This window comes from Sceloporus occidentalis, unplaced genomic scaffold (genome assembly GCF_023333645.1).
Source record: "Sceloporus occidentalis isolate IW3139 unplaced genomic scaffold, rSceOcc1.0.p SCAF_40, whole genome shotgun sequence".
NCBI classification, from domain to species: domain Eukaryota; kingdom Metazoa; phylum Chordata; class Lepidosauria; order Squamata; family Phrynosomatidae; genus Sceloporus; species Sceloporus occidentalis.
In genome coordinates this window covers 89154-115065 of record NW_028317020.1, presented here as the reverse complement: position 1 = coordinate 115065, position 25912 = coordinate 89154, and the positions used below count along the sequence as shown (strand labels likewise).

The 25912-nt window shown below is 40.2% G+C and overlaps 1 protein-coding gene across 1 annotated transcript; it reads left to right on the top strand.

The window, feature by feature from the left end:
- The first annotated feature begins 339 nt into the window (after positions 1-339).
- LOC149290147 (merlin-like) lies at positions 340-22699 on the top strand. The gene is made up of 17 exons (XM_089489630.1): positions 340-453; positions 2167-2292; positions 2416-2538; positions 2617-2700; positions 5748-5816; positions 6006-6088; positions 6188-6263; positions 6484-6618; positions 11583-11657; positions 15575-15688; positions 17195-17317; positions 17630-17847; positions 18893-19001; positions 19260-19393; positions 20196-20343; positions 20691-20732; positions 22616-22699. Exons 1-17 carry the CDS (start codon positions 340-342, stop codon positions 22697-22699), a joined length of 1857 nt encoding a protein of 618 aa, XP_089345756.1.
- The last annotated feature ends 3213 nt before the right edge of the window (positions 22700-25912 follow it).

The following is a 25912-nucleotide window of genomic DNA, read 5'->3' as shown; positions in this document are numbered from 1 at the left end:
GATTCACATGCAGTGTTTATACACTGCCTATCCACACTTTCCTGTTTACTCATGTTTTTGCTTTCCATTTGTAGATTCTTATAGAGATGAAGACCCTGGAATATATATGTAATAACGACATCCCAGCAAATGCTATGGAGCAAATGGTGGACCAACAGTGACGACATCTGTGCTGTGCATATAATCTCAACATGGATGAGGATAACTTTCTTGTATGAGAAGAAATCCAAAAAGACACATTGCACGCGGAGGATTCTTGCGCTCGTGGATTTTTGCTTTCAAGCTGTCTTTGCTCTTGGTGTAATGAGCGATTGATGGACGTATTTTAAAAACAAAAAAATGGCACGGGCAATTGCATCGAAAATGAGTTTCAGTTCACTGAAACGAAAGCAGCCTAAGACTTTCAATGTCAGAATAATTACCATGGATGCTGAGATGGAGTTTAACTGTGAGGTACACTAACATTTGGGTCCGCGATGTGAAACAGCACATGATACATTTACGGCTTTTGGATTCTTGCTTGCCAGAATCAAAGAGCGTGTAGTCTCATCACATCAGGATGAGGAGGAATCATAAACAATGATATTACTATTACTAGTAATAACTTGTGGATTTCTTTCAAGGTGGTGGTGACTTAAAATAAGGGATCTAGTTAAACAGATAAATCAATTCAGCTGTTACTCCGGAGGCAAAAACATACAATTTGAGAGTAGATTAGAGTTATTTGGCCAATCTAACCTACTTTTTTCCTATCGACTGTGAGGCCTCTCCTTTTTTGGTTGTTGGTCTTGTTGGGGAAACCTTTGCCTATCCAAACCATGCATTCATTCTCATGGCCTAAGAAACTCCATCGCTTCCGCTGGAAGGCCAGTCCTCCTATCTACCGCCAGGCTTCCTTCAAATCAAGTCCTTCAACTTCTCTGTGAACATGAGCAGATATTCATTCCTGAAAACCACATTTTTAAGCCTTAATTTTAAATTGGGTCTGCTACAGTTCTGTACACTATAAAAATGTGTGCAAACAGATTACGATAACCCGCCTCATTTGTTTATCGCGGGATCAGTTGTTTTAACGTCCTGTTCTCACGATCTGCACTGTTGTTTTTCCCTGTTAAGTTATATCTACCCTATTGTTAAGTTTCTGATAGCTGTTGATTGGTCCATACAGCCTTTATAATGCTGCTTAAAGAGAATGGAAAGCATTTCAGGACAGGAAAATGATGAGATAATGTTAGCTGTTCGGTATTTATACACTGATCTCAGCTTCCCTGTGGAAACTTTTTACCATATGTATCTATGAAAGTACCGTATTTGCTCGATTATAAGACAAGGTATTTTTCAGAGCAAATGCTCTGAAAAATAACCATCGTCTTATATTCGAGGTCGTCTTCTAATCAGACCTCAAATAGAGGTCTGGCTACAAGACTAAGATCCCGATTTCCCCCGCAGCGCTGCAGGGGACCTGAATCCTCCTCTCTGACAGCTGGTGGAGGTCTGTGCGATGCGTGCAGACAACATCTGCTGCTGCCGGCATTTCCTCTGGGGCTTCTATGACGGAGTGCCGGCATCACATGGTGTATAAGGCAGAGTGGCAAATAGGGGGTTAAAAGGCATATCTGGGAGGCAGAGTGGCAAATAAAAGGAAACAAAAATAATTTTTCTCAATCATAGCTTTTATGAAATATGAAAAGTTTACTTTAATATTTACTAATAAAACTTTTTTGCCTATAGTGTAGTCTTATATTTAGGCTTTTTCTTTTTTCCCCAAATTAATATTCAAATTTTAGGGGGTCGTTTTATAATTGAACCAATACGGTACTACGTCTATTAACAATCTAAGAGGAAACATTGGCAGTTTTAATATTGATCAATGAACATATTTATGCTAAAAGCTGTAATGCTGATAGTTCCTGTTTAAAAAAAAAATAAAAAAAAATAAATCCCCAAATAGTAATAAAAATGTCTAAATGGTTCCAGACGTTAGCTGATGACTTCTAGCAATAAGTGTTGGGTATCGGTTTGACCTTCATACTTTTCTCTGTAGAGACGCTGGCCAGCACACTGTGGGATGTATTCAATGTGTCAAGCTGTTACGTCGGTAGGGCAATATACATTTATTAAAAATATTGATCTTTTTAATTAATAAGGACATTTTCCTTCACGCAGGTCAACTGGAAAGGGAAGGACCTATTTGACCAAGTGTGCCGTACTCTTGGTCTAAGGGAAACCTGGTTTTTTGGACTCCAGTATACTGTAAAGGATACTATCGCATGGCTTAAGATGGATAAGAAGGTGAATAATATTATAATGGTTTTGTGTGTGTGTGTGTGTATATATATATATATATATATATATATATATATAATTTTATTTTTATTTTTTTTCTTGCCTATATAATTATTTATTATATTTCAGGTCTTGGACCATGATGTTCCTAAAGAAGAACCTGTTACCTTCTACTTTCTTGCCAAGTTTTACCCTGAAAATGTGGAGGAGGAGCTTGTACAGGAGATAACCCAACATCTCTTCTTCTTGCAGGTACAAATGTTCATCCCTCCACCGCTCTGTATATATTTAACGTATCGGAACTCATCTCTCTTAATTTAATTTTAACAGGTTAAAAAGCAGATTCTTGAGGAGAAAATCTATTGTCCACCTGAAGCCTCTGTGCTGTTGGCCTCTTATGCTGTACAAGCAAAGGTACGTGTGTCAATATGTTAAAAAGTGCAGCAAAACACATGTAATGTGCCTATTTTTACGGTATACAGATTAAGAGAAATATTTATTGTTTTATACCCCCCATCGTATTCTGCAGCTCTGTATGAGTACACTTCATATTAAGAGTACTGCCCCTAACAATTTGGACTTGGACGTGAGGGGGGCTTTCTTAAATAAGATTACAGTCTAGATTAATAGATAACAAGGATATTATGGGAAGTTGGAAAGCCGCATGTGATTCAGTTTAAACTGGAAATATAAGTATAAATTAAAATATATAATATTTAATTCATTTTAAAAGAATGTAATCAGGTAGCTATGGGCCTTGCAGTCTTTATTAATATCAGTTTATTAAATATAGACTTTTAAATGAATATGTGTGTTTATGAAAATTTAAGTATCATGCTCTGATACACAATTATCCTCTTAATCTACACACATATGTTAACATCATATTGAGAACTTAACCACTAAGATACTCAGGGGGTGAGGTGTGGACAGTTTTGTATGAAAATTGTCCATTGCAACAAACATGTTTAGTATTCATTGAAAAGCACCCCATTGTCCAATGTAGATTCAAACAATATGAAAGCGTAGGGTATTCCTTTTATTGATCACTTGTCATGGCCTTATTAACCCCTTCAATCCCAGGGGTTTTTGGTACCTCAAAGCCCGGAGCAATTTTTGCGCTATGTCGGTTCAGCGATGATTCTCTTTTCCTGTGAATAGTGTACCCATATAAACTATATATTGTTTTTTCAAGAGAGATAGAGCTTTCTTTTGATACCATAGTTGGATGATTAGCTGAAAATTTAGAATTAGAAATTTAGTAAAAACTAGCAAAAATTAGAAAAAAACATCTAAGTTTTTTTACATTTTCCCTCTGAATCCTCACAAAATTAGGTAAAGAGACAGAAAATTCCATCCACATTTATCAATTCAGGTGTCCTGATTTCAGAAATACCTAATTTATATAGATTTTCCATATTTTCCCAGCACACATAGGCAACATACTATAAGGTGTACATTACTTTATACAAAGCCGTTAAAGTTTTACATTAGGTATGATGGGACTGCAACTCTAATTTTAAACAAATAAAACAAAAACACCCACAAAGGTATATATTTCTGTAAAGCAGAAAATCCAGGCTATCCTATCAGAGATATTTGGGCATTCTACATGCAGGTATTTGGCCACCAATCACTGTCAAATGTGGCCACAGAAATTAGTTCCTGCACTTTTTTCACCAACGCGTCTTAGTATTTTGTAGTAGTCTTAGGATTTTTTGTACAGGGTATGTGTTACGGCAGAGAAATCTATCCTAAATTGTTCAGCCGCCTCTCCTGATTACGGAAATACCCCACATGCCTAGTTTTTTTGTGGTTTTCTGGACTTTACAGGGCACAAAAGGGAATTTTCACATTTTGCTTTAGTAGACCTATGTTTCATTTGGGGCTGCTTAGCACCCCCCTAATTATAAATACCCCCATAAAAGTATATATTTCTGTAAAGCAGACAACCCAGTGTATCTCATCAAGAACATTTGGACAACTTCCATGCAACCATTTGGCCGCCAATCACTGCCAAAGTCAGCCGTTGCTCTAATTTCGTGCGCTTTTTTCACCAACACTTCTGTGTTTCTGAGGATATTTTGTACAGGGTATGTGTTACGGCAGAGAAATCCAGCCTAAAGTGTACAGCCGCCTCTCCTGATTACGGAAATACCCCACATGCCTAGTTTTTTGTGGTTTTCTGGACGTTACAGGGCACCCACCAACTAAACCCAAATTTTTTTAAATTTGTTTTTTTTTAAGGGTTTTTTTTTTTAAGGGGTTTTTTTTTTTGAAGATCGTGGGGAGTAAAGGGTTAATCTAGGGTTAGGGTTATGTACTGATTTTTTATTTTTTTTTCTGCAGCTCTGCACGATGCTCTGTCTCTCTCTCTCTCTCTCTCTCTCTCTCTGATGGAGGAGAGAGGCAGAGCATCTGCAGTAAACGGTCACACGATCGCTGTGATTACTCATCACAGCGATCGTGTGACATTGCTGCCAGATTTGTGGCACTGGGGGACTGCCCCGGGTGTGGAGCAGTCCCCCAGGGCTAATAACATACCGGAGGGAATGCCCGATCGCACGATCGGGCATAGATCTGTAACAGTTTACCGGCATTCGTGCCGGTAACTGTTACAGCTCCCTCATCGGAGCTATCGGGTAGCCCAGCAGGGTCTAGACAGACCCTGCAGGGATACCCTGTCCTCCTGTGAACTTCCAGGTCACGTCAGTAGTGACGTCACCTGGAAGGGAAAGCCTGATCGGGCATTTCCAGCTGTAACAGTTTACCGGCATTAGTGCCGGAAACTGTTACAGCTCCTCATCTGAGTGATCGGGTAGCCCAGCAGGGTCTAAACAGACCCTGCTGGGCTACCCGATCCTCCCGTGAACTTCCAGGTCACGTCAGTAGTGACGTTACCTGGAAGGGAAAGCCTGATCGCGTGATCGAGCATTTCTATCTGTAACAGCTTTCCGGCTTCGCGCCGGAAGCCGTTACAGGAGATCGGGCAGCAGAAAGCCAGCAACGCTGGCTTCTGCTGCCAGGGGGGGAGTCCAGGCTGTCAAACGACAGCCTGGTCGCCCGTGCACCGGCAGGGATGTGTCCCTGACGCTGCACGAAGGGCTAGATGTACCCGTACGTCCATAGGGGTTTCTTAGTGGCCGTTTTTTGGACGTCCCGGTACGTCTATAGGGGATTGAAGGGGTTAAAGCCTGTCTTAAGATAAAACACAAAGTTAATTAGACAATGAAAGTGCATCAAGGAACTGTAATAGTCTTTTGTGCTCAATCTGCACATTACACTTCTCAGGATACAATGGTATTAAACATACCTCTAATGTCCAATGTATTGCCCCTGGCTGACTAACTGTTATTGATGTTGTTGTGGTTTTAATAATAGGTTAGTTCATTTCCAGATGTAATACATTGCCCTCAAAGTGCGATAAATAACTTACACTGTTCATTGTGGGTTTTTTTTAGTATGGAGACTATGATGCCTCGGTACACAAGCGAGGGTTTTTAGCAGAGGAGGAGCTGCTCCCAAAGAGGGTGAGTTTGGGTCATATGCTCAAAACAATTCCAATAGCATATAAATACAATTGTAGTTTTAGCAGTTATTTTTGTTTATGCTTTATTAGCATTATCACCGATCTTTTTGTTCTCTTCTTCATTTTTTTTTTTTGTATGTGCTTTTCATTGCAAAAATTCTCACACTCATTTTATGCCAATTCTCGTTAGGTTATAAACCTTTATCAAATGACTCCTGAGATGTGGGAAGAGAGGATTACTGCATGGTATGCCGAGCATAGAGGCCGTACCAGGTGAGTAACGGGTTGTAACGAGTGTGAAAATGGTGTGGGTTGTTTTTTATTTATTTATTTATTTTTCTCTTCACAAATATGCCTTCTTGTTCCTTACAGAGATGAAGCTGAAATGGAATACCTAAAAATTGCACAAGACACTGAGATGTATGGAGTGAATTACTTCCTCATTCGGGTGAGAAAGGAATGGATTTGCACACCGATTTGGCTAGAATATCTATCATGCAGATCTTTATACTGGAACATGAAACTAATGTCACTACAAACAGCCCTTCGTCGTGACCTTGGTCTGTAGGGCTCCCTTCTTGCCCCCCCCAAGTGTCCCCTTTCTAATTTCATTAGTATTTCATTGGAGCCTCCATATTAGCATATTCACTTTTTTTCCCCAATTTCAGAACAAAAAGGGTACTGAGCTTCTTCTGGGAGTGGATGCGCTTGGGCTCCATATCTATGACCCAGAAAATAGACTAACACCAAAAACCTCTTTCCCCTGGAATGAGATCCGGAACATCTCCTACAGTGACAAAGAGGTAAATATGAGTTATTTGACCCTTTCAGTGCCAACCACATAAAAATATGTGGTTAGTCAAGGTACAGGAAGCCATCAACACGTGATATGTTGTGGAAAATCTTTGTGTGTAGTGGGGCAGCCAATTAGTTGCTTAGCCTATTGGTATAACCTTCACTTACCTCCAGGAAAAACTGTTACATTGTTTAACCCCTTAACGACAATTGCCGGTCCTGGCACGACACGGAAAAGCATATGCTTTACGACAATTGACGTGCCAGGACCGGCACGTCTTTAAACGGGTGCAGAAAGCGATCTGTTTTCGCTTTCTGCACCCAAAAAACGTTGCTGAATGCCTCGACCTCGAGGCATTCAGCAACGCCGCGATCGGAACGAAGGGGCAATCTCTGGCCCCTCCACGGGGCGTCAACATCCGCCATACTTTGTATGGCGGCGGACGCCCGTTTTAAAAGCGTTTAGGAGGCGATCGACGATCGCCTCCTAAACTTAAATGGTGTCGCTGGAATGCCTCGATCAGGAGGCATCCAGCGACACCAAACACTTACCTTTCGATGGGCTGTGACCGCTCCGGAGAGCGGTCACAGCCGCAGCTGCCGATGATCTTCGCCATCAAGCAAGATGGCCGCTGCCCTGTAACAGGAACCAACAAATTTTAAAAGTTCGCTAGATGGTCCAGACCATCTAGAGAACTTTGGCTCCACTTGCAGGTTGAATACAGGTACTGCATTCACCATGCAAGTCAATGGAACCCAGCTTTCTAATCACAGTGTGATTAGTAAAAATAAATTAAAAAATAAAATAAAATTAATAATAATTAGAAAAAAAATAGTAAAAAACTAGTAAAATGTAAAAATCATTTCCCACTGATGTCACTATCAGGGGAACCTCCAAGTTGAAAAAAAATGTTAAAATAGTTTTTTTAAAAAAAGACAAAAAAAAAATATATATATATAAAAAATATATTTTTGTGAGCAAGTCCTAAAATTAGCATATTAGCTTAAAACAATTCTCGCATGGAAAGAGTTAAAATACTGGCATATTAAATGCCCGTGGGGTGTCTACTTTTAAAAAAGGTATGATTTGATGGGGTAAATTGAATTGGCCAGGTTCAACAACGTCCCAATTAACACCGGGGGAAGGATGGCCACACATCTAATTTCCAATTAGAAAAATGCACACGTACCAAATGTGGCCTTTTAGTTCCCACAAAAATGACACACCCATGCATGTGGGATATCACTGCACTCAGGAGATGTTGCTGAACACATTATGGGGTGTCGTGTGACAGCGGCATATACCAGGAGCTGTAAATTCATACATAAAGTAGGTGTGTGTGGGAAAAATACACACACAAAAATACTACTGCAAACTTTGAAAACATGCTGGTGGTAAAATGTGTGCATGCAAAGAGTTAAAATACCAGCATTTAAAATACCCTGTGGTGTCTAGTTTTGAAAAATATATGGTTTTGTTGGGCACACTGAAATGGCCCGGCTCAAAGATGTACCAAATAGGGCATGGGCAGTGGATCCCCAAATGCCAAAGTTCAACATTGAAAAATGCGCATGCCCCAAATGTGGCCCTTTTGCCCCCAAACGGCCAGGCAAAATCATTCATGTGAGGTATCACTGTACTCAGGAGATGTTGCTGAACACATATTGGGGTGTTTTGTGATAGTGACATATACGAGAACTTTTTAATTCATACCTGAAGTAAAATGTGTGTGGAAAACCAAATGCAAAAAAATGACTACCACAAAGTTTGGCAAAGACTGGTGGTAGATATGGTGCATGGAAAGAGTTAAAATACTAGCATTTGAAATACCCTGGGGTGTCTAGTTTTCAAAAATATATGGGTTTATTGGGCACACTGAAATGGCCCGACTCAAAGATGTACCAAATAGGGCATAGGCAGTGGATCCCCAAATGCCAAAGTTCAACATTGAAAAATGCGCATGTCCCAAATGTGGCCCTTTTGCCCCCAAACAGCCAGGCAAAATCATTCATGTGAGGTATCGCTGTACTCAGGAGATGTGCTGAACACATATTGGGGTGTTTTGTGAGAACCGTTTAATTCATACCTGAAGTAAAATGTGTGTGAAAAAACAAATGCAAAAAAATGACTACCACAAAGTTTGACAAAAACTGGTGGTAGATATGGTGCATGGAAATAGTTAAAATACTAGCATTTGGAATACCCTGGGCTGTCTAGTTTTCAAAAATATATGATTTGATGGGGTAAATTGCATTGGCCGGGTTCAAAGATACCCGAAATGGCACATGGGGGGAAGAATTACCAGATTTGGAAAAAATGGCTTTGAAATAGCAAAACGCTACCTGTACTTATTGCCCCATAATGGGTAGAAAAAAGCAAAAAAAACATAAAAACATTGGGTATTTCTAAACTCAGGACAAATAGTAGAATCCATTTAGCAGGTTTTTTCACTACCTTTTATAGATGAGTAAAAGATTTTTCAACTAAAAGTTAGAAACAGTCATTTTTTTCTAAATTTTTCACCATATTTTATACTTTTTTTAGTAGTAAATAATATGATACAATCAAAACAATGTCATCTAAAGAAAGCCCTTCTTGTCCTGAAAAAAACAATATCTAATGTGTGTGGGTTCAGTAAACGGGAAAGAAGAAAATTACAGCTAAACACGAGCAGCGCAGAAATGTTAAATAGGCCATTGTCACGAAGGGTACAAAAAGTAAAATCAGCCTTTGTCACGAAGGGGTTAAATGCACATGTTAAACTTAATGTCAACATAGTGACGGGGGAGGGAAAACCATTTAAAATGCCAGTTACCATGATAACCTGCATAATGGGGGCTGATCTATTGCTAAGTCAACTTGCCTACATGCAAGAGCAGTTGTATTATCCCTTTTTAATATGCTGGATTCAGATACTGTGATCTCCCAGATGTCCCCTAGACCTGGCATACAGCCAATGAAAACACATTTCTGTAAATGTAATGAGTAGCTTAACTTGTTCTGAAAAATATATTTACAATTCACTAGGCAAAGTGTAAACTGTTTATGAGTTTGCCACCTAAATATAAATATAAATTAGCAAATCAACAATTGGATCAGGCTTCCAAGGAAACGTTTGTATGAACCCCTGCCGCTCAGTATTAACCCCTTAACAACCCTTAGGATGTGCATGTATGTCCTGACAGGAACATCTCTCTGCCGCTACACAAGGTATCCGACTGTCTGACAGCCTGGATTGTCCCCTGCCGGCAGAAGCTGCTGACTGTGTGTTACAACACAATCGCTGTATACTGTTTATGTAAGGAATGCCCGATCACACGACCAGACATTCCCTTCCAGTAGGTGTCAATGCTGGCACCCACCAGAAGGTCGCTGAAGGACAGGAGAGGTCTTTCTAGACCCTGCTGTAATCTGATTCGTCCCCTGCTGGCTGATCCACATATTTAGATCAGCAATACAGGGCAATGGAGCCCTGCTTGATTATCACAGTGTGATCGGCACAGACAGGGCAAAGAGAAGAGCAGGAGTAACACAGTTTCCCCCTTTTGTAAAAAAAATAAAAATAAAAAATTAAGGGAAAAATCTAAATAAATCACGTTTATTGGGGGCCCAGTGATATCACCGTGACATCACTGGCACCCAAAATGTATGAGATCCCCAAAGGGATCTTGATCCATACTGCACCGGGAAGAGTGAAAATAAATAATAAAAAAGGGACAATAATATATATTTTTTCTTTCTTAAAATGTACTATCTCCAAACTCCTTATGCTAGTATTATTAATAAATGTATAATAAAGAGTAATATGTAAAGTGTGGATTTGACCCTCCTGAACATATAAAAAAAATATGTGGGGTACTATTGTAATCAAGGGATGCTGCTAAACATAAATTGTCATTAGCTGTGGCACCTATGGAGTAGAAGTTCCTTTTAAGGGGTAACTCTGGGAACAAATAATAGTAATATGGCTTGGCAGGAAGAAATCGTTAACTTCACAAGTTTATTAGTTATTCAAAGTAAATAAATACAATCCTAAATAACCAGCTTATCAGATGGAAGGCTGCTTAATAAAAAGACCTCTCATTCCAGTAACTATTTGATAAATATATCTGGATTCGGTAACACTTGGAACAGGGAGCATTGAGCAGGCTAGTCTTATATCTGTTAGAGGGTTAGGTAGTTGGGTATTTGCAGGCCGAATCTTAGATACAAAGTATCTAGCTCCGCAGTGCAGATACTTCGAGTGATTCAGGCGTTGCCGAAATACCTTACTTCCCAACCTCTCTGATGTTCTAGAGATGAAGCTGTCTCAGGTTTTACCGAATCTAGATACACTTACCAAATAGTTACAAGCATAGGCATGTTGAGGATTTCATTGATTTACTTTTACTAATAACTTATAATTACACTTGTGAAGTTTTAGCGGTTACTCGATTCTAGGCAAAGTGGCAAAAACTAGATGTTTGGGTTTTTTTTGTTTTGTAATCACTAATTTATTATGTTTTTTGTATTTCTATGATTTTAAAAGGCCTTACATGTCCTGAATAAAATGTTAAAACGTTAAAAAACCTAATCTACCAACAACTACCTCCCTTACTAACACGTAAATATAGCAGTTCCTGGCTAAACCATGCAACCATCCACACAATTTCCCATCCACCTAATTATTCACCGAACAAATGAACTTACTAAGTAAAATTAATAAACTATTACTTACATAATTTACTAACTTTGTGCATTTTTGCAAGCAAAATAAAAACTATCGATAACTAATCACCTACCGGCCAAATTGTTTTGAGTAAAATTAGTTTATAGTGTAATTTCCTCAGTAAAATGCTATTACCACCGTCATGTTAATGCTATGCATGTGTCCAAAATTACTGCTCCCAGAATGGCCAGATAATTGTTTTCTTGGATTGCCCAGCTATCTTTATCACAAATTGAAATTTGTTCTTTGTGTCGATTTTTCAGTTCACCATTAAGCCATTGGATAAGAAGATTGATGTCTTCAAGTTTAACTCCTCCAAGTTGCGTGTCAACAAGTTGGTAAGTGAGGGGTGAGAAAGGTGGACTCAGTAAGTGTGTGTAGAATATATGTATATGCTTGTGTATGTATATGTTTTTTATGGACTTTCTTGAGGTGTGTGTATTCCAGTTCATGCCCTCTATGTGAGAGTGTGGCACCTTCTGGCCTCAGGTGCAGGTATGGTGTGCTTGTCCCCTAGCTTACACTTTCACTCACTATAACTATAGCACACACACACACACTTCCTCACAAATTTACGCTAAAACATTCTCGCTCCATCATACCCCACTCAATCAATCACATCTTACTACCTCACACATCAATACGTCACACCTTTTACCTTGCCAGGTACCCTTTCTTCTAGGGCTATCTCCCAGGGGGGCATTTAATGTGGCCCTACTGCATTGTCAGTGGCTTCATGATTTGATGTCATTTGAATTGACTCTACTTGTAAGTTACTCTGTCCTGAGTCACTGTTTCAGAAAACGATCTGTCTGAAGGCCTGAGGTGATGGCTCAGCTCTGATTTAAAAGGCAAAATATTCCATAATAACCGCGAGTATAAAACGTCTTTTGTAAACTTGCCCATCCTGATACTACTTGTATTAGAAAATAACGGATACATTTAAAATGCTCACTGAAACTCACCCCTGTTCATTTATGATTTACCATAGCAACAGCAGAGAACTTTAAATGCCCTGTCTAACCCCTACTATAGACTCAGTTTAGAAAGTTTTGGTCACCATCATCTGATGATGGACTGACAATCAAGTGATGTATGGAGCTACTACTATGAGATATGTATGTGTTAGGTGGGGTGCTTAAGTCTTGTCAAAACCTGCAAATTTACCAAAAAAAAGTTTTGTAATTTCTTTTAATGAACTTCTCACTAAAGGGTAAGGGAATGCTAATCTACAGTAATCAAAACCGCTGAGATATGCAGCATGATGTTCTCCGTTGGTGATGCTCTGCTTTAACAGTCACCTTTGGCCTTCAGGAGTCCAAAGATCTGGGCATAATATGTGCGGTCGTTGTTGATGCGCATCATTCTTCCGCTCATTGCAACGCATTTGCTATGGAAACCCTTCTTCCGGCCCTCCGCACAGAAGAAATTCACGGGATACCCGGTCTCAGGACCTAAGTATGAATATGCGACATACAAACACATCATCAGCATATCCTGCAAGTCCTTCTTGTTAAGTTTGGAGGAGATAACCCTTCTGCAGATCATGAAGAGGAAGATGATGTTTGATGGAATCAGGAAAGGCTCTGTCTTCCATGTTGCAAGGACAAAGGCGTCCACACTTCTAATCCAGGAGACGGGCTCCTCGGGTGTCAAAAACATTATGCGGAAGCACCTCTGGTAGATGAACCTGCCAATCCATTGAAGAAGCTTGTCTGTGGCATTCTGCTCCAACTCCCAGTTTGATGGCACACTGCTGGGATCGGGCGCAGCTAGTCGGCAGCTGAGGCCTTGTTCATCCTCCTGCAGCTGCTGCTTCAAGGTGGAACCAGCACTCTGCTTCATGGGCATGTCAGATAATAATAAAGAGCAGGTATTGTCGCGCCGGGCAGCCATTAGGAACACATCTCCATCGTGAAAAAAGTCCTCTTCAAACAGCCTGGTCTTACACCGGTTTATGGCCCTTGATGCCGCAGTCCACACAATCACTGAACGTGTAAAACTTTCAGATTTTGGGATCTAGGAACCTATCACCCGGTAAACGCTGTGAACTGTGCTTGATATGTACTTGTAAGCTGCTCTTTGAGTTCAAGAGAACCCTGTAAAGACTCCAGGCCATTATTACCTTTTTAAGCATGACATCATTGGCATTCTGTGAGCAGCAGGCATCATGGAAACCAATGACTTCAATTCCTATAACTCTAGTCAATCAATAAAATGAATTTTATCCAAATAATATACAATATCATTTAACCAAAACGTGCTATGTATATGTGTGTGTGTGTGTGTGTATATATATATATATATATATATATATATATATATATATATATATATATATATATATATATATATATTATAGAGAGAGAATGTCAGCTCTGAGGTATAGACTTGTCTGCTGACGGTCTGGATAACCTAATTGCCATTCCACTATATGTAGCTTCATAGAACTCTGTGTAAAGGACATGGTTAGTGAATAAGCAGCAGGTGTGCCAGGAACTTGAGATATACATGACAAGAAACATTGGGGGGGGGGGGAGAAATCTATGCAACAGCAGCTTCAGAGGGGGAATTTGGGGAACGATCTTTCACTCTCAGTTGCTGGTTCTGGACAAGCTCACAAGCAATTATAACGGGGTTAATTATTGATTGTAATAATACGCTTAATGTAACTAAGACATTCATTTAATAATTAAGTGTGAAAAGCACTTGACAAAAAGATCAGGTGTTTTATTCAATTTTAGTGGTACAGCAAGTAAAACACTAATATAAAACCACTTCATTAAGATTACAAACACAATGAATGTTTCATTTTACACACAAATGATCTTCTCAATGAGCTGAATGTAAGGGAGATCGCTCGTCTCACCATCTGTCCCGTTTACATTACAGAGGACTGTGCTGAGCTGCCAGAGCCTCTATAGTATGCTGTTACCTGGGCGCCACATATCTTCATAGGTGGGGCATAGGATATAATGTCATATCTAGAAGGCGTTCGGATGGCAGCTGAGAAAATATATCATAGTATTAATGGCTAGACGATCAAGGCAATCAGAAATACAGCACAGCCGTTAATGTTTTAAATTACTATCGTAGCTGGAAACGGCTTATTTTATATCTTCATAGGTGTACAGAGGCCCCTTTATCACTTCCATCACCCCTGTGTTCCTATGGCACATTGTGTTTGCTAATCCAAGTTCAAGGCTAAAAAGTGACCCCAAACATTTGAAAGTTAGTGTGTATACACACGCACACACGCACACACGCACACACATTTATAAATTAACTTTCCGGCAACCTCCGTGAAGTAGACATTCCATTTCAACTCTATAATATATACATAAGGACTTGCCCCAGCACCCACAGGAATTGCTCTGCACTCACATTGCACCCACGTTGGTCTCCTCTTCATTCTCTGCTTTCTCATTATCTCTTCCATTTATCTCTCCTTTCTGTATCTTCCCTTTCTGTTTTGTCTCCCTTTTATTGTCTCACCTTTCTCTTTGTCTCATCCTATCTCTTTTCTCCCTATTTCTTTTCTTCCATTTCTCTTTATCATTTCTCTTTTTCTCTATCTCTTTTCTCCTTCTCTCCTGTTCTCGTTATCCCTCCTACTTCTTATCTCTTCTCATCTCTCATTCTCTCTTCTACTCTTCATCTCTATCTCTTCTTTCTCTTTATCTCTCCCCCTTTGTCACCATATCTCCTCCCTTGCATTATCTTTCATTTCTCCCTATTGCTAATCTTATTAATTATTACATTTGACAAGTATGCTTCGGCCCCAGAGTCTCCATTCGGGGCTATGAAGTTGAGACTCTGGCTTCAACCCCAGTAGCCTCCCTAGTAACATCCCTGAGCATAGTGATAGTTCAATCTATATCTATATGCAATCCACCTTAGCAACGTGTATTTTCATCTGTGTATTTGCTTGAGATATAATATATAATCTATTGCTGCATTCTATAATAGTGTATACAACAGAACAAACAGTTGGGGCACATCCATAGAATGTAACTGTAAATCCTACATATGTATCTTGCGTGAAATATTGGGGGGGTGGGTGGGTGTGAATGGATTGTGGGGTGAAATAGGCATTTGTAAATGGCAGTCTTGGATGCAGTGATTGGAAAAGCATTTTGTGATCAGGCATAACACACATGTATGTCAGTTGCAAGATGAGATGACCCTTATGAGGCTTAATGGGACACTCATTTATGTTTACATTTGTTTTTTTTTTATTATTATTTGGACCAAGATTCTACAACTTTGCATTGGCAACCATGACTTGTTCATGCGCAGAAGGAAATCTGACTCCCTGGAAGTGCAGCAGATGAAAGCTCAGGCTCGTGAAGAAAAGGCCAGGAAACAGGTGAGTTTACATAATGGATCACATTGATGGAACAGATCAGATTCATTGCTCGCTTTCATATCGCTTCATAAAGCAAAGGTGAAAAGAACTGCTAGATTTTGACTCAAGATGGCACAAAGCTTGCATTACATTCAATGATGTAGGCTTTCTTTTTGGTACAGCTATGTAGTAAAAAGATCATGTCTCATTAAATCTGTGCCTTGCTCCTTTGAAGTTGAAGGCAAAGGAAACACTGAATAGTATTATCTGCATGGCTCGCATTGCCTGGTGACAAGCCTCTGAGACTATTGCTTTAGCTGCAGGTTACAGAAATTATGCCCTCCAGGATCATTATTTTTACTGAATTGCACCTGTCATTTGTCTCTTCTGCATTGAAGAGACACTGTACTGGCTCATGCCTCATAGACCGATTTATGAACTCCTTTGCTCGCTGCTACTACACCTATCTCCTGCTGAAGGGCAGTAGTTTTGTACAAGGCATCTTCAGGAGGCTGGCCGAGTCCCTTGTCCGCAGTCTGCGCTTGAGTGTGATCTACAATTACCCAATCCCTTTGACAGAGGCACGAAGTACTGTTACAACCAGACAGGAATGTTAATGCCATCAGAATGAACAGGCCCGTCGCAGTGTGACGCCTCCGCAGCACTTGGCATTCAAACTCACGGCCTTAGCCATTGACTCATCCCCTCGCGCTCACTCATCTGTATGACTAAGCCTGACGAGCATGCATCACGATGCAGTTCTGGGCACGACCACATGGCGTCGCTATTAACTAAAGTGTCCTGTCCTCATTCTATATTACTCTACAGGTCTTTGTAAAAGTGGCTGATAAAAACGTCTATCTATGTCTATGTGTAACGATAAGAGTAATAGAGCGGCAAACCCTGGGATGCAGAGAAAGAGATAGGAAGCACCAGTGATAAGAAGAAAGGATGGAAAGATGTTAACGTTTGAGCATGTGTCCTTGATATGCCCCTATCTGACATGTTGCCTGTGTATGTTTAGGTAGATACGATGAGTATGCGCAGGCAAGAAAGCAAAGGTCAAAGCAAACAGGATACCAGGTCGGAGAGAGAAAAACGACTGAAGGAAAGCCTGTTATTTAAAGAAATGCCTCCTGGCTTTCCTGCAGAGGGGACTGAAGCGGGTCTGGGAGAAAATGAATATACATGTTGAATATAAACTTGGAAGTTTATAGGAGGGTGTCTAGCTAATATGAGGGAGACCTTTTTTTGTTTTTTTTTTAGCGCTTCTTAATACTAGTGTGATTTTCTAGCTCTTTCCATCTAATCCCTAAATTAGTTTAATTACCTTTTCTGCAACTTCATGTTTTTAATTTCCCCATCTGCCCCGAGTGTCCTTTTAGGCACACTGGTCTTCCCCCTGTGTCGTCTGTCTCCCTTCCCCTAGTGTTTTTCCCTCTAACTTCTTTCTCTCTTGTTCGGTGTATATTATAAAAATATATGTATGTAACAGCCATTATGGTCTTTTTTTGTAAATTCTCCCAGATGGAGCGCCAGCGGCTAGCGCGGGAGAAGCAATTGAGAGAGGAAGCTGAGAGAACTCGTGATGAGTTGGAGAGGAGGTTGCTACAGATTAAAGAGGAGGCACAGATGGCTAATGATGCTTTGGTGAGTGCTTGCTCACATCCCAAGGAGGATGCTATGTGGCAAAAAAAAATCCCCAACAACTTTATCATCACACTGATAACTGATCACTGTACTTTTGAGATGCAATAAATGGTGTTGCATGCCCATAAGTTGTTGGAAGTGTGGTGCCTGGAATATATGAAATTCACGTTTTTGTAGGGGAGAACCTGGTGGTGGTGCCCTCTACCAGTTCAGCAATCTAGGCAGTCACCTAAGACACTGGTATGGTAGGGCTAAATGTGTGTGTATTGGGCCAAAGCATGTTTGGTTTCAGCTTTCTCCTCCTTGACACAGATGAGGTCGGAGGAGACTGCCGATTTGTTAGCGGAGAAGGCTCAGATCACAGAAGAGGAGGCCAAGCTTCTAGCCCAAAAAGCAGCCGAGGCTGAGCAGGAGATGCAAAGGATTAAAGCCACTGCCATCCGCAGCGAGGAGGAGAAGAGGCTCATGGAGCAGAAGGTGCTTGAGACCGAGATGCTTGCCCTTAAGATGGCAGAGGAGTCAGAACGAAGGTGAGTATAGGCAAATTAAACGGCTGGAGAAAATAATACAAATATTAATTTATGCTTAAAATGGATTGTTCTTCTTTTAAAGGGCTGCAGTGCAGTCTTGTATTTGGGATTTACATGGAAATAAAGAATGCCCACAATGATTGTGAATATGTGGTAGACTCCAGCAGGGAATTTTTGTAACAACGTTTTTTTTTTTTTAAACTTTCTCTGATTTGTGTATGTATTAAACCTTATAAATATGGTCCACAGTCAAATCAATCATTTTAGAACTAGTGTAAAGAGAAGTTAACTGGATCTTAATGATATAAGAGTTGGTTTGTGTCTGAGATATTATCATCCCTTTAATATTATGGAGGAAAGGGACCCCCCTCCCCCAGAGAAAGACACAGTATGACGGGGTGTATTGTAACAGGTTTTACTAAAAGGTGGCTGATTTGAAGATCAGTGCCCTGTGTTAGCTCATTTTGAACATTGCCCTCCTCACCATTTGTTTCTGAGAGTCCATTACCTATGTCCTGTTTAACCATCTTAAGGCTCTGCAGAATATGATGGCGCTATATAAATCAATAATTAATGGAAATCACTAGCTAAAACAGTTCCCTGCACTTAGAGAAGTATAAAGAAGAGATGAAGAGATGTGTTCATGCTGTCAAAGTGTCAGGTTTATACAAAAAAAAGGTACCCCCCCCCCCCCATCACGACCTTAATGCATAATATATTAACAGAGAGCCGAATTAACATGATACAAATGTGAAGCATTGTTCTCCATCAAATGTTTTCAAAGATGAGAATATATTTAAAACTTTGCCACTGGCTTTATAATGTGGCACAAAGGTGGAGGATTTCAATACATGTACTTCTGGAGTAGAATACTGTTGTCTGTGTAGTGGCGGTTCGAACATATTATGTACATTTTTTATTGTTATTTTGCAGCTAGGGGTACTGTGTTTGGACTAATAGGAAGAATTTGAGCACAAGTTTAAAAGTAGTGGCCAAAACATTACTGTGAGTGTCATAAAATGATTTCATATGCTCCCCCCTTCAGAGCAAAAGAAGCAGAGCAATTAAAACAGGAGTTACAAGAAGCTCGAGACTCTGAACGTCGTGCCAAGCAAAAACTTCTGGAGATTACAAGTAAAACATCGTCTTACACGGTGAGATGTTAGAACACATACCGTGATTGATATTATCGGCAAAAGTGATCTCTTCGGGTTTTGAAGGTTCAGTACAGCTTGCCCATCCGTTCTGGATGCATGCAGTGACACGGATCCAGCTGCCCCCAAGTTCCTAATCTTCTCTCCAGCTTTCTACAAGGCAAAGTTTTCAGTCTAAGGGCTTAGTGGAAAATATGTTTTTGTTTTGGTTTTTTCTTTTTTGTAATATGTATTTACTAAAGACAAAAATCTCTACAGCAAGCGGCAGGATCAAGTAGTACTTCGGTGGCCACTGTCGATGTGCCAAGCTTCAACATGCTCAGCGATAGCATGCCCTATGATTTCAAGGACACAGACATGAAACGACTGTCAATGGAAATTGAAAAGGAAAAGTAAGGAACAACTTCATGCTAACACATCTTCCTTCCACTTTCTTACTTATTTGAGAAGTTTTTTTTATAGTTTGACAGTAACTATTGGCTCATTTACCACTACACCCTGTTAAAAAGTACCGTATTTTTCTCTTAGTAGTGCTTCTACAATCTTGAGTCTCAGAAACCCAGAATGTTTACCCCAGGGCATTGTGGATAGAGCTATGTGTGGTGGCAGTTTTACATAGGAACACCTATCAGTTTCCATTTAGTAGCCCTATAGACCTACGTTTCTTGGCAAGTTTTTGATGGTTGTCCACTTGGTATATGCTGAAGTGAAACCTCCTTTCCCCAAACCGTTTGTGGGCCTCTTTCTCTTTGTTAGTGCTGTGAGATTTACAATTCTCTTGGGAAGTTCTTACAGCGTCCTTGAAAGTACCTGCATACGGTAATCAGATCACCACTCTTGAAGCCAATTTTTCTGATTAAACAAACCAATTTGCCTTGCCGCTCTTCATAACTTAATTCCTCAATTCCCTTTATTAGTGTTGTTGTGATCCTTTGTACCCTTTCCAATTTCATAATGTATTTTATGGGAACTGGTGTACAGGCTGTACTCAAAGCTCTTACCCTTGCATCCATCCCAAATTTCATCCTTGATAAGATTTTATGTTCATATGAACAGGCTTAATTTAGTGTTATGTACTTATTCAATCTGTGTCCCGTGTGACCTGGGTTGTATAGTAAATTGAAAATGTTGCAGCTCTGAGCGTGCTATATGAAGGGTGCAATGTCTCTGATGCATCACATTACCGTACCTTAGGGTGGAATATATGGAGAAGAGCCGCCACCTGCAGGAACAGCTTAACGAGCTCAAGACAGAAATCGAGTCTCTGAAACTCAAGGAGAGAGAGACGGCCATGGACATAATGCATGAAAATGCAGGCAGCAAGCAAAACACAATCAAAAAGGTAAGAAATATGGGAGAATGTAACCAGCATGGAGAATAGAAGGGCAGACGAGGGCAAGGGTCAGCATGTGCTGTGAGATAACTAGGGAAGGGGGATGCTTAAATCGTTTTTACTCTCTTGCTCACACATGGTATTTCAGATTTTGAGACTGGGTTCATTATACGCCAGCCTTCTTGCGTCACGGTTACTGTAATTGTGCTTCGTTATGGGCTGCTGTGTGGCAGTAATGGTATAGGATCCGTGATATGTCCCTGTTAGGAGGCGCACATTTCGTGACCGCATGCTAACCTTAATGTAGCGAACCTGTTCACACGCTCTGGCGTTTTTCTTTTTTCCTGTCAGGGGAGGAGAGCAGTCTGCATCTGAGCGTGAAGCATAGTGTGTGCCAGGTATTGTGTATGCGTGTGTGAGTGTAATACTGACATCCTCTGTGTGACACTAACCATACGTGAGTGTAGCAGCATCTTACTGAGCATTTAGATGGCATGTGTAAAATTAGATGAGGAATGTAGCAGCTAACGTCTATTTTCAACTGTATGTCCAGCTGTTACATTGATCTGTGATGCTAATGTTTACGCTGCTACACGTATTCCTAATGATGTATTACATTAACTCCGCTCTCTCTTGTCTGCCTTTTAACATCTATAGAAACCAATCTGACATCTTTATCTGTATATCCTTTTGTCACCATTCAGATGGCCTCTAGCACCATCATCTCTTTCCAAACTGTCCCTAAAGCATATGGCATCCTGGAATCCTCCACACCTAGCTAAAGCTTTCACCTCAAACATCCCATTCATTGATTTATTTTCTTTGAGAAGTAGTAGCTTTTCTTATTTTTTTATCATTAACCTTCATATGGACAAATCATTTATTTAGATTGGTGCCGAGGCAGTATTTTATGGGATTCATTAGAGACCAGAAGAACACTGGCTTTCCTTGCAGGATTGAATTAGAGGGGCTGCCGCTGCACAACCCAGTCATTTATGTTCGTCAAACAGATTTTCAGGAGCATGCCCTCTAGGCTGACAGATCATAACTCATGCTCTGTGTATTCAGGACCTATAGACAAGCTGCGGATAAGCATGTATTGTAATATCAATAGACAAAACAGATCAGTCACCTTTTGCAAACGGAGCAGTAGTGCCTCTGACGGCAAAGCTGTCATCGCCTCCGCTTCTTGAATGTCCCCCTGGGACTGCACTTGGATGTTACTCCTTATGAACCTCTACTTTCTAGTAAAGGTTCTCCCCATTAATCACATAACGATATCTATTTTTATTTTATCCTTACACCTATTGAGTAAATCTTTAGAACCCTCACTAAGGTGCTTGCCGTGTGAGTCCAACAGCAAGTGTCTTGTTTTTAGATGTTGTATTTTAGCTGCTAGTTCATAATGGTCCTGTCATCCTTGGGGTCTACAACTTACATAGCAGGTCTCTCGTCGGGAAATATATATTTGCATTCATGAAACTGCATTGATTACAGTAAAGTCATGCATGCCTAAGGCATTATTCCGCTAAATCCAATAAGTCCTTTCGTTCTTCTAAGATACAAAATAACAAAGACGGGCTAGGAACATATTGCATATTGCAAATCAGAAAGCCAGAGTCCCTTATTCGATTTTTATTTGCAGTAGAGAGAAAGTCGTCAGCATGTTTAAAAACAGACTGATTTAGAATACTTTAATGTAAAGGCCATAGTGTATGCATGTAGAAATAAAACTGTGCTTGTACATGACAGTGACATCTGTGCTTCTTTGACTTATGTGTTTTATGTTTGATATGCTGGCCATTCCTCTGGAATAAAAACCTTCTGAATCAGTCTGTAAAAACCCACTACGCTATTTTTTTTCGCTAGTTAGGAAGAATGCTAATTATCAGAAAAATGATGTTTTTTCAGTTTTAGTGCAACTTTGCAGCCATTTCTAGACCCAAAAGAGGTTTGCAAATTAGAGGTTTTATTTCTCACCCTCAGGAACTGAAAAGCTTTTATTTATCTTTTTGGCAGTAAATTATATTCCATTGACATTTTTCCATTTAAGATTGATTTATGAGAGAACATACACATGTTCTTTGTTTTTGCTTGCTGTCTATCTTTGTCTTAAAAGCACAAAGAGTGATCCATGCGCAGGTTTCTTCAAAACCTCTTCATATCTCCAGCCAGAAAGATGATTAAGATACATCTTGTTATGCTGCCATTTGAATTTTTTGATTTATCCCTCACCACTATCCCCTTTTTTTAAATGAGTTTCTTTTCACTTTTCTTTCAGCCTGCATCTCTCTTCAGTTTTAAACCGTCTCTGCGGTATGAATACCATGTCGGTTTTAAACTGTTCCTGCGTCTGACTTTCTAAACCTTCCCCGTGGCGCTGTAAATGTTCTTTATCTCTTCCTTCAGCTGACGTACCTCTCTATATCTTCTTCTATGTAAGCTCTCTTTATAGCACTGACACTGCTTCCTAAATCCTAAGCCCTCCCTGCAGCATTACACTAATTTGTCCATTTGCTGCGTTGTAAAAGTGATTCTCATTGCCGATGTCAAAAACCACCATTCCCTATATGTAACGTTTCTTTGGAACTTCAACATGGTATGACTTACACCGTTCTGTCCTGAAATTAACCTCTCCTTACCAAGGCTTTTTAGTGCCATAATTATGTGTTTGTACCCGCACAAATAAAACATCCCTTTTAAAATAAAGACATAAACAAGGCTGTAATTTGTAACCATAGAAACATGCAAAAAATATTTGTGAGTGCTAGTATGTATAAAAACATCCCTGGATTACAGACCCCATATACATATTTGTTGCCGTGCCATATGGATAGAGATTCCTTTAGAGATCTCTCGTATATCTTATGTATGTCAGTGATGTCACAATTACATCACAGAGCTCACTTTATTGTTTTGTTTTTTATTTCTCATTTTTAGTTATATTTCATTAAAAAAATATATATATATTATTTTTTTTTACTTTTCGTTTCTCTCGCTCTTCTGATCTCCCTTGCACTGATCACACTATGATCAGCAAGTGAGGCTCCATAGACTTGCATTGCTTATCACAATGTGTGCCATCAGGGATCCTTGCCGGTTCTAGACAAACCAAAAATTCCATCGTGGAAAAAGAATTTGCACACACTTATATAAAATCCTCCAAAGCTAGTCTTTGTTCAAACAAAACTGCATAAAAGTTATCCAGCTAACTGTGTGCACACCTAACCATGTACCTATTAGATAAGGCAATATGGACATGCCTTAATGTTTCACGTGAACACTGCTTGTAGTGTTACACTGATATACATGGACACACAAAAGCATAATGCACATACATACATGCATGCATACATACATATGTAGAATAGGCACAACTACTTGCATTGATAGATATCTCCACACAAATACACTCATATCCAAGCTCTGAGCTATGGGATTTTGACAGTAAGCCAGATTCTTGCCTTTTCCTTCCAAGCAGAGAGCCACACAGCTTGCACTCTGACTGTATGTGACCACAAAATGAGCTTCTTGCTGGCTGATCCTGCCGCGTGACGGGAAGCATGAAGCTGACTCGCTGATGCCCATGATGAAGTCTGCTTGTGTCTGCAGATACCCCTGCTGTAGTGGAGGGTCCCCAAGCACCACATACGGGGGTTCCTGTCTGGGACCCCACAACACTCAGTACAGCAAGTACCGTATCCAGGCTGTGCAGTGCTGAAATACCCGTAAATTACACTGCAGCACAGGGTTGTGGGCCAATTGGCCCATTGCTAATCCCTGGATTTGAGAAATTTTTAGAAAGTGCTATTCTCCCTACTATGTTGAACGTAGCACCTTTTTGTAGGTAAAAGCACCATTAAAAAGGTTTAATTGTTTTGTGGCACTCAAGTAGGCACTGATGGGCAGTTGCCGTAGTAACTAATAAAAATGTCTTAAGTTTCTTTTTTTAGGTGAGTAAATCTTCAGAGGCTGATAATAAAATGCCACATCTGTTTAGGTTTTATTTGCTTAAGATACTAGAGTGTCAATAATGGTTTCTCATGGTTTCTTAAATTGGAGTTAACACTTAAGAAATGGTTTAGATTAACTACATACTGCATATGTATGTCCCCTCCTCCCATACTTTTGCCTTCTATCATTCTGTTACTGTTTTATAAGGTATTATCTCACTTAGTGACGCGGTTCTGTTTGGCTCTTTCTTCTGTCATCCTGACGCAGTCTGATTTGGGTCCTCCCCTTGTCATGCCGACATTGTTCTGATTCACCCCCCGATGATTGATTGATTGCTGCTTCATACTCTTCCAGTATCATTACTGCAACGTGCACCTCACCCATTTTTTCAGTTGCTCATATTGTTTCACATCACTCTCACCTTTGTAACCATCTCAATCATTGTCTCATTTCTCCTCATACTGTGCCCCCCACATTAAAACCACATCTAGGTACAGCTTGTGTCTGTCTTCAGCCACCGATGCTGCCCCATACCAGTTACTGACATATTGCTTTCCTAGCCGCTGATACTTTGTGCTCCTGTATTCCCTGATACTGCCGTGTGCCGTCTCCCCGCTCCCTCTTCAATAAATGCTTTGCTTTCCAGTAACTGATACTGCTGTCCCCCCACCTCTCCAATCGCTGCCATTACTCTGTGCACCCCTGCCGCAGTAACTAACGGTGCAAATAAAATATAATCAGACTCATATTAAATTAAGTTTTGTAATTGTGATTTCATGCTTCATGAGATATGGATATTTAATCCCCATGGATCCCCTACTCTTTCTCTCTTAACTCCGTATATACTTCTTCTAGAGCAATTAGAGGGCCCAGTGGATCCCTTATTCACCGATATTGTGCATTTCCAAGGTTAACGCCGACATGTAATCGCAGGGTATCCCTCTTTATCTCAGCTCTATCTCGCCTCGTACCCCACCCTTCACACACGAGGTGTTCCATTTTCCAGGGGAAGCCATCCATCCCACATCACTTTTAATTGGATGCGAGAGCCAAGCTGGTCGGCGGAGAGAATGGGGGCAGCCGGAGGCGCCCCTAGGGAATCCCCCCTCCCTCCTTTCCCTGCTGGTATTTCAGTGTGCAGCAGAGTGGAAACTTAACAGAGTTTTCAGCCTGCCTGTAATAACCATCAGGGTCCCCGGCGCTGTCTCAGTTACAACAGGTTTTTCCCTCAGAAAAAAAAAAATTCACCTTATTTAACTCAATGTTTATTTGCTCCTTTTATAACACAAATATTAAAGTGTAAAATATATTGTTGCGCTGTAGGGAGTCTATATTGCGCCTATGGCAACATAATACCGTGTAAAGAGTTGAATGAGATGGAACTAATTAGGATAATTAAATCAAAGGGGTTTTCATGTCGGCTCATTGAATCTTTTGTCAGACCGCTTTTTTTTTATATATATTGCATGATATTTTATTTTGAGGAGTAAAAGCGTAATTGACGGCACAATCGTGTTGCAATGCACTAAGTTCTCTGTTTGTGTTCTGTGCAGTGCTGAATCACGCTTCGCTATCTGGAAGTCTGATGGGCGAATCTGGGTTTGGCGGAAGCCCGGAATACTCT

Bases quoted from the DNA above. Each gene is read 5' to 3' on its own strand.
- LOC149290147 (XM_089489630.1), top strand. From the start codon at position 340: ATGGCACGGGCAATTGCATCGAAAATGAGTTTCAGTTCACTGAAACGA. The intron at 454-2,166 runs GTACACTAACAT...TCCTTCACGCAG, and splicing joins AGATGGAGTTTAACTGTGAG to GTCAACTGGAAAGGGAAGGA. The intron at 20,733-22,615 runs GTATTGTGTATG...CTTTTCTTTCAG, and splicing joins TGAAGCATAGTGTGTGCCAG to CCTGCATCTCTCTTCAGTTT.